Source organism: Nuphar pumila, chromosome 7 (assembly GCF_984573655.1).
Source record: "Nuphar pumila chromosome 7, dmNupPumi1.hap1.1, whole genome shotgun sequence".
Classification (NCBI taxonomy): Eukaryota; Viridiplantae; Streptophyta; class Magnoliopsida; order Nymphaeales; family Nymphaeaceae; genus Nuphar; species Nuphar pumila.
The window spans coordinates 29,538,776-29,548,018 of NC_143255.1; the positions used below are offsets into that span (position 1 = coordinate 29,538,776).

The window sequence follows — 9,243 nt, forward strand, 5'->3', positions numbered from 1 at the left end:
CTCTATGAATTGTGAGTTTGATGCATATGAAGTATTCCACTGGCTCTAAATGCCAGCTTCTTTCCAATGAGATGTTAGATCAATGCAGGTTGAGTATCAAATTTGGTATGGATTTCTTTCGGTTGTGCATCGTTTTTTTTATAGTTATTTTTAATTTGAGGTGGGTGGGTCTTCCAAATCAGAATAATTTTTCTTTTCGTGGTGTTTCTTTGGATCTCTCTATGCCCATAGTCAGAAGGGTGGTGATGCTGATCCAAGATAAAAAGTCTAAATTCTCCTGAGTTTCCTGTGTAGGGCTGTCAATGGGTTGGATCTGTATTAGGTATCTGCCTCTTACTGAATTGAATGTCTGGGTAAGGGCATAGAGCTTGAACTCTAATATTTTTCAGGTTAATTGCAATGCAACCTAAGTTGCTCATCTGAAAAAGTAGATAATTTACTTAACCCGAATTTCTGGGCAAGAGCTTACAGCTTTGTCTCAAATGTTATCTGGATTGACCTGAACCGACCCGAATAATATACAGGTCAGGTTTAAGCTATAATTTTTTATGGATATCTGGCCTGAGAATTTGGTGCATATTAAGTAGAAATTCTACATTTTAAATGATCTTCATATTGGATGGGTTGGGCTTAAGCTTTCATATCTCAACCCGACATAATTTGAAACCAGTCTTGTGAAAAAACATTGTCAGAGGAAAATCAAATCAGTGATTAGCATATTTTTCCATATTATGGTTGGATTTGGTAATGGTCTCTCAATAAAGTGCAAGATCACATCTATTTATGTCCAATTAGATGAAATGTTGCAGTTGCTTTCTTCTGAACCAAGCCCTAACTATGCAAGCCAGAGAAGTGATAGTAGCTGTGACAAAAAAAACATCTTTTCCTAGAAGACCATTCAGATTTGGGCTGTCTGGGTAAAATCCAAACCTTGCACAAACTTTGCAACTATTATCCATGTTCATATCCGCACCTGGCTTGCTTTAGGGCCTGTTTGGAGACTCGGCGCTAGGATGGGCGTTTAAGCATTTGGTGGTCCCAAGGTAAAATCTTGGTCAAAATACCTTGGTGGTCCTGTTTGGAATCTTGGCACTGGGTGGATACCACCTCGGTGGGGTTAGGTGGATCCCTTTCTCCTTTGTATTTACACTAAATCATGGATTTGGCAGCTGACACTTCTTCAAATGCATAAACTCCATAAACGCTCATCCCAGCTACAGTTCCAAACAGGCCCTTAGTTTATATAAGAGCAGATCTGATCTGGTTTGGATAGTATTATTAATAACACACGTACACTCATAAGCAACATAGACACGGTTTTCTGTATGGGGCGAATAAAAACTCTCTCAATCCCACACACATATACCTCTGAGATTTAAACTTGAGATCATTTAGTCTGCAACTTTTGTCATCCACCTATCTGATTCCTTCCCAACTATATGAATTATTCACTGCAAAATTAAGCTGTTGATTTGACCATATTTAGTTATGTTCGATAGCTTGGAGCTTAGATAGCCATACTCGAGCAATCCCAAACACAAGCCAGGAATAGCATCATATTGGCAATTTCAGTTTGTGAATACTTGAGGAATGTGCATGATTCACATCAAGTTCACTAGGTATATATTACGGATGCTCAAGTAGATTTGTCAACATGGCATCGAGTACAGCTTCCATGCATGTATGGACCAACATTCCAGAAACATATCCCCCGTTTTTCCTTTTCTGTTTTTTAATTTCATAATACATGTTTATATAGTTATCGCGACTTACTGTTACAGAAGACATTCTATAGGATAATGTCCAATTTTTTAGCAAGTGGACCCGTTTTAATTGCCTTCCAACTCCTCTCACCACCTTTGATTGGAAGCTGATCAAATGCAACACAACCTGCCATTCACCAACAGTAGTAGTAGTAGCAATAGTAGTAATAATAACAATAACGCAGTAAAGGATATTGCCATCAAGGTTAAAAGTGATTCAAAACCATAGAACATAATTATGGCACAAGAGAGAGAGAGAGAGAGAGAGAGAGAGAGAGAGAGAGAGAGAGAGAGAGAGAGAGAGAGAGAGAGAGTTCATCCTGAACTTTACCTTAGCTTTCTAGTGACTGTTTCCAGCATCATGAGCGAGATAGCACCCCCTTAGAACTGTGATCATAAAAAAGAACCTTAGATGACAATCAAAGAAAAGACCACACACTACTTAAAAGGACCAAGGATCAAGAATTTTGTTTCTTTCAAATGTGCAACTATTTGCAAATTAAGATCACCAATTCCTCTTAGTTAAAATTCCAGTTTAAACTTGGATTATTAAAGGGTTGAGGGCAATACGACCTTGGAATAGTCCCCTGGCGTCGCAAGTCATATTCAGTAGCCTGCCGAAGCGCTCTTGCAAAAGCCTTGAAAGTTGCTTCAATAATGTGGTGTGAATTCTTCCCAGCAAGCTGTCAGGATTGCAACATAAGAAGCTTGATGCAGAACCTAAAACAAGTCTTGCACAAACCATCCCAGATGTGTTCACTAAAGATTAATGATTTAAAGCTAATAGCCCGTACCTGCCGAATGTGAAGGGTCATCCCAGATGTGTTCACTAAAGACTGAAAAAAATGTTCCACCAGCTACAGAAAAAGCATTGTTGACAACTGGATCAATGAAACAATCTTCTAATCATTATCTAAGGGTGTTTACAATTCAAGTGTCAACTATTATTGGATTACAGTTTATCCAGTCAATCATGATCCACCATACTGTGAGTAAAACAGCCACAGACACCATTCATATGCAATGGATCACATCAGGCTAGCCTTAAAGAGTAAAAGTAAACTTGATCTAGTCCCAATGTGACTCATTTATACTCACATGCATATGCACACTCATGTGCATTTGTGTGTCTGGAATTATACTAGGGAACTGAGCTGAGAGCCCACAAGGGAGTGCTTCTAGACACATGGCACACATGGATACAGCCATTTTTATGAAGTTTCCAGCATAACTATTATGTAAAGGGATGCAAAACGAAAATCAACATGGAGTATCAGTGCGACATAGGTGGGACAGACTAGCCAGATATGATCGTAAACTATTGCAATATGAGCCCATAAAAGTATAATATGCCTTGCAGGAGTACAGCTGAACTTCAAATTTGCAAAGACAGGTAGCAAAATGATTGCAGTCCACATACAAAATTTCTTTCTATTTAATCAGTTAAAAGAAGTTAAAGAAATAAAAATCGTACCATAGCAGGCTAAAGTGTTTTAAATCACTAACACAATTCAATAATAAAGTTGTGAAGATGGAAGCATAAATTCACTTGGCCTTACCTGAGTGTCATATGCGCCAACTCTCTCTGTAGGGATTTTTAGATCATAACTTAAATGGGGTCGTCCAGATAAATCCTGGATTCACAAAGGATGTTGATGTCTTCAGAATGGGAAAAGCCCGCAATATGAGTTATACGTGTGTATAGAAATTTAGAAGGAAAACAATATAAAAATGCTTTGCAATCTAAAATCGAAAGTCTCCATTGCATTTGAACAGAGAAAATACTAATCTATCACCTACATTTGAAATTTCGAGGAAAATAGAACTGTAGGCACAATAGGAAAATTGAACATATCGAATAGACATCAAAATCACATTGATGCACCAAGGTTCTTATGCCTAAAGGGTTGAAGGAGAGTTCTGTAATTCAATTGTTCATAATCCTTGTGATGTCATGGTTTTTATATTTTTTTTCTCAATCTCTCTGTGACAACTGTTTACAATTTAAAACCGTGACTCACAAGTATTGCGGTGAATAAATTCACCAATATATATATATATATATATATATATATATATATATATATATATATATATATATATATATAAAAGGCATTCTGAGTCAACTCCAAACAAGTGTTGAATGATGATTGTGCTTTTTACATAACTGCTGGCGTCATAATGGTATATTGATGAGAAACACTAGGAATTTTACCACAATAATCCAGCTAAATTACTGTACCAATGAAACATGCACAAGGGCTTCATCAAGAGGAGCAGAAAAATCTCCAAAGCGGTTGATTCCCTTTCTGTCTCCAAGGGCTTGAAGCAATGCCTGCAATAAACAAGAAATCCATAATCCACCAAGCATAAATCATTAAAGCTTCAACAGTTTTTTTGCATTCATGCACATGCACAGACATTCATCAACCTACAATGTGCTCTTATGTAAGTACACAACCACAGATGCCAGAATTATTGGAATCCAACAAAAGGACCTCCTTCCAAACTAACAACATGGTTTGGGCTTAAAGCAGTGTTAAAACCAGCTGAAGAGTGGTCAGTTTCGAGTGCCTCAAAAACTTCTTAACAGCAAAGTATTTATGCACCTAGGCCAGAAAAAAAATAATTGGTTTCGCACATGGGTTCACGCAGAAACTTGGTAAAAGGCCTGAATGAACCCATGCCTACTGGCTTGTAGCAGAGAGAGAGAGAGAGAGAGAGAGAGAGAGAGAGAGAGAGAGAGAGAGAGATCAACATTACCACTCATGAAGATCAACAAAATGTTAAACCCATGAACCGAACAATATAGAAAACAAAACAAAAAATAGCTAAAGAAAAAGAAACTACAGACAGATAACAACCGACAACAAAGCCAAGCTCAACCAGGATCCGTTGGATTAGAAGAAACCACCAATGAGTGAACGTTGTTAAGAGTGAATGAGAGGTCTCTAAGATGCATACGTAGAATCGCATATACATCAACCAAGATTTTATGGACAAGATTATTAAGGACGACCGGAATTTGACGGAAAGTAGCATCATTGCGTGCCATCCAAACAAACCACCAAGTAGTAAGCAACCACGCCTTTCAGATTAGTCTCCACCGCTTGCAACGTCTAATTCCAATAGGCCCCAGGAGCAGATCGAGCACAAAAGACTCCTCTTTGACAATTACATCTGGAGATCTCCATGTCTTATTAAATAGGGCCACAAAGATTGGGTAGGACCAGAATAAATGAGAAGTAGTTTCTTCAACAGCTTGACAAAGCACACACCAGCTAGGAAACTGAAAGCCCAACTTCTTTAAATAACTGTGAGTCTAAATCCTATTATGCAAAATTAATCAACCCAAGACTCGAGATCTTGGGGAAAGACCCTTAGCCCATAACACACACTCAGGGAACCAATCTGCCCCCAGGGGGAGCAACGATTTATACACTTTGTGGGTGAGGAACGCACCATTTGGCGCAATCGCCCATTGCAACTACTGATCATAATTTCCCGCATCTCCAATTTGATGTCTGAAGAACGATAAGGCTCTTAGCCACATGCTTCGCAAGTGCGAGATCGCCAACTTCCGGGTTCCATGACGAAAAAGAGATAAATCAAGAGTACCATATTTAGCATGAAGCAAACTAGCGCATGGACAATCTGGATGATGGGCCATCAAACATTGCTTGGCCACAAGAGCAATACTCCTATGTCGTGGAGCAAAAACACCTAAGCCGGTCATATGCCTAGGTAACACCACCGTTCGCCAACCAACCAAATGGTGCTTACTCTGGAGTTGACACCCAGACCAAAGAAAATCATCCATTAAACGACAAATCTGTTTCTCCACACCTACAGGCATCACGAACATTGACATGAAGAATTCAGGAATAGAAGAAAGAACATGTCTGATTAAAGTCAGACGGCCAACGATGGAGAGATAAGACGCTAGCCACGCAAAAAGCTTATTTTTTTACTTTTTGAATAGTTGGAGCCCAAGCAACGGAAGAGAGGCGCTTCACTTGTAACGGCATACCCAAATACGTCATCGACAACTCAGAGATAGCGCAATTAAAAATTCGTTGACCTGTTGCAAGCATATAAGACTCAACATTGAACATATTAAGAGAGCATTTGCTATCATTTAGGGAAAGCCCAAAAAGGGACAGAAAGAACTGAAAAATAAGTTTGAATCTAAGCACTTGCTGCACGTTTGCTAGCCCAAAAATAATCATATCATCAGCATAAATAAGAATATGGTCTGAGAAACCCGGAACATCTAAAGGATCTATCAGGCGCTTCTCCGCAGCACGCTTGAGCAACACCACAAGACCCTCAACAATGGCATTAAACAGCAAAGGCGAGAGATGGCAGCCTTGTCGTAATCCACGCCCCAACTTAATTTGGCAACCTCTAATGCCGTTAATCTTAATCATAGCCTGAGCATTAGAGATCAATTCCTCACCCACCCAGAAAAACGACGACCAATGCCAAAATTGGATAACATTTGAAATAAGAAAGGCCAATGCACAAAATCAAAGGCTTTATGAAAATCTAATTTAAGAGAAAAGTAGGGCTGACCATTAAGATGTAAGGAGTGAATTACTTCAGAGGCCAAGATGGTGAATGGTGAATCCTCTTATTGTGGACAAAGGCGAACTGAGAGTTCGAAAATATTTGGTTAACCACGACCTTCAACCTATTAGCCAACACCTTGGCAATCATCCGCTAAAGGGCACTCATAACAGAAATCGGGCGAAACCTAGAGATATCAGTGGCAACATCATCTTTCTGAATTAAAGAAATAATTGCCAAGTGGGTTTGAATAGGCAATCTGGAGTTACGATAGAACTCATCAAACATGTTAATAATATCAAGCTTCACACAAGACCAAAAAATTCTGAAGAAATCCACATGAAACCCATCAGAACCTGAGGCTTTCCACCCCGACAAACCTTTGATGGCCCTAAAAATCTCATCTTCAGATAACTTCATTTGCATAATTTTGGCTTGATCTTGCTCAATCGAACCAACAAAAACATGACCAATGACACCCTCCGCAGTAAGTGAAACATAATATAAATCTTTAAAATACTGAGTGAAAGCTGAAATAACATGTTGATGATCATCAATATTAATACTGAGAGAGAGAGAGAGAGAGAGAGAGAGAGAGAGAGAGAGAGAGAGAGAGAGAGAGAGAGAGAGAGAGAGAGAGAGAGAGTACTGTTCCAATGGCAAGTGCAACATCTTCATTTGTGTGATGATCATCAATATGAATATCTCCACGAGCTTTTACAAGTAGGTCAAACAAGCCATGAGAGGCAAGTTGCTGCATATACACATACAGCATGTAAGTTAATTTGCAGGAGTGTATACAGCTGTTCAACACCCAGTAGAATCCCAACTATTATTATACGTGCTACACAAGCAAGTCATCTGTAAAAGAAAACTCAGAAACAAACTTGGGCTAGCAAATGCATGCATGTTTCTTTTTCCTTGGGAAATTGTTCAAATTTACAAGGCGAAAAAACCTTTGTTGTGCAACAGCCTACTGGGAAATGGTTTCATAGATGGGTTACCAACATGCACGTAAACATGCAGTCGTTCATGTCTATTTTCAAATATTCCCATGTTGAAGAAACCATGCCCATCTGTTTAGAGTATACAAATTTCTGGTTTCCCATTGTAAGCCATGCATTTCAAAAAAAAGATGCAGCGTTTCCCTCTGCATTTCATGGAGCCTTTCGTATCATAATAATAATGACGCAATTGAACTTAATTAGTTAATTCTTGTTACAATCAGTACAGTTACTCAAAGTCTCAAACTGAATATAATTTTCTCACGAAAAGCAAAAGTGTACACTTTTTCTCCTCAATCACAAAAATGTTAACTACATGGTAAAAGAGAGAGAAACTTAAATACTTACATCAAGCATGTGGTCTAAAAAGGGTATACCGGTATTGCAATCAGCAATGCCTGTCCCATCCAAATGCAACTTCACTTGCACGTCTGTTTCTCTTGTCATACGTTTGACCTCAGAAATTCGCCCTGCATAACGCAAAAAAGAATCTTCTCTCTCAAATCATAATTGCACACCAACATGAAATGTTCTGATAAATCATACTATCCAAACAAACAAAAAAGGACCACCAGATACTCTCCCAATAAGCATATCATTTTTTCATTCTCCCCAATTTAAAAAATCAAAGACTATCTAGAAAACCATCCAATTGGTCTCCAAAACACCATATCCTCAAGAAATAAACTTTGGTCCAATTGCTCGAATTCAGTACATTTACCAAAGACCATAGCCATAAAAAGTTTCATCAACCACAAAGAACAATCAAAACCACCCAAATGAAAATCCAGCATAACGCTTTCTTATCTACCTTCTTCAACATTTGTCTTACCAATTGAGACAACACAAAAAGTTACCCAAAATTCAATCTAAAGAATAGAGGAATAGCATAAAATTTTCCAGATCTCACTATCTGAAACAGATAGAAACTACTACAAATATCATCTAAAAAACAAACGAAGTTTACTACCATCTTCCCCATTTTGAGCGAATCTAAAGATACCCAACAAAAATTTTCTTAAAAAAACCCGGAGTATTCGATCAATTCGTATCTTCAACACAAAATATAGTGAAACAAATAGAAAAAAGGATGGTGGTCGCTTTTACCAGAGTTGGAGGTAATGATCGGGAGGTTTCCATTATCCCCTGATTGAGAAGCCGAACAGATGGGTGTGAACGACATCTTCCGCCGTTCCTTCGTGCGTGTGATTCGCACGAGTGGGAGGCCCGCCCGTGGAGTATACAGCGTGCGTTGAAGCGTAGCCTTCAGATGAGGAGAGATCGACGAAGCCATCAAGAGACTGGGGAGCGCTTCCGTTGAAGGTTGAACTCTTTTGGTTTGGTTAGTCATAAACAATCTCAGGAAAATATCGGCGAGGAAAAATATCGTAGTGTACTGTAAATATAGTTTCTTCAGAGAAAATCTAGGGAATGTTTTTATTATTTTATTTTTGTGATAAAATGTGATATTTTCAAATAATAGATAATTTGAAAAATATCGTTGATTATGTATTGGATATTGCAATATTTCAATATAACGCGATATTTTGTGGCATAGGTCATAAGTGCACTAAGGCCTTTAGTGGTACTCTGGTGGGGGCAGGTAGAGGTGTCAACGGGTAGGGTTTGGTTCGGACCCAGGTGGAACCAAACCTAGACCTGATTAAGATACTGGTGTCGGGTCCAATCAGACCCACCATAAGAGAAACCATACTCGAATCCTATAAGGATTATGCGAATCAGAATCGGAGCATGCCCGGTAAAATAATATGTTTTTATCTTTTTTTAGATTGAAAAATTGCGAATCTGTATCTCATGTTAGGCTGACCCCACCCATTATACATGGTACCATTGGGTTTTGAACTTGCAACATCCTAACACAAGGTGACGTAAACTAACAGCTCCTA

The 9,243-nt window shown here is 38.7% G+C and overlaps 1 protein-coding gene across 2 annotated transcripts; it reads right to left on the bottom strand.

Moving 5' to 3' along the window:
• Positions 1-1,572: 1,572 nt before the first annotated feature.
• LOC149831702 (uncharacterized) lies at positions 1,573-8,652 on the bottom strand. Of its 2 annotated transcripts, none has more exons than XM_090014075.1 (9): positions 8,444-8,652; positions 7,685-7,806; positions 6,982-7,086; positions 4,006-4,098; positions 3,323-3,397; positions 2,558-2,620; positions 2,337-2,446; positions 2,095-2,150; positions 1,573-1,870 (listed from the first exon to the last, which is right to left on the bottom strand). In XM_090014075.1, the coding sequence occupies exons 1-8, from the start codon at positions 8,628-8,630 to the stop codon at positions 2,123-2,125; spliced, it is 783 nt and encodes a 260-aa protein (XP_089870201.1). In that variant the 5' UTR covers positions 8,631-8,652; the 3' UTR covers positions 1,573-1,870; positions 2,095-2,122. The 2 variants fall into 2 exon arrangements, with proteins under 2 accessions (XP_089870201.1, XP_089870202.1); XM_090014076.1 differs by having other exon boundaries at positions 1,695-1,890.
• Positions 8,653-9,243: the final 591 nt, after the last annotated feature.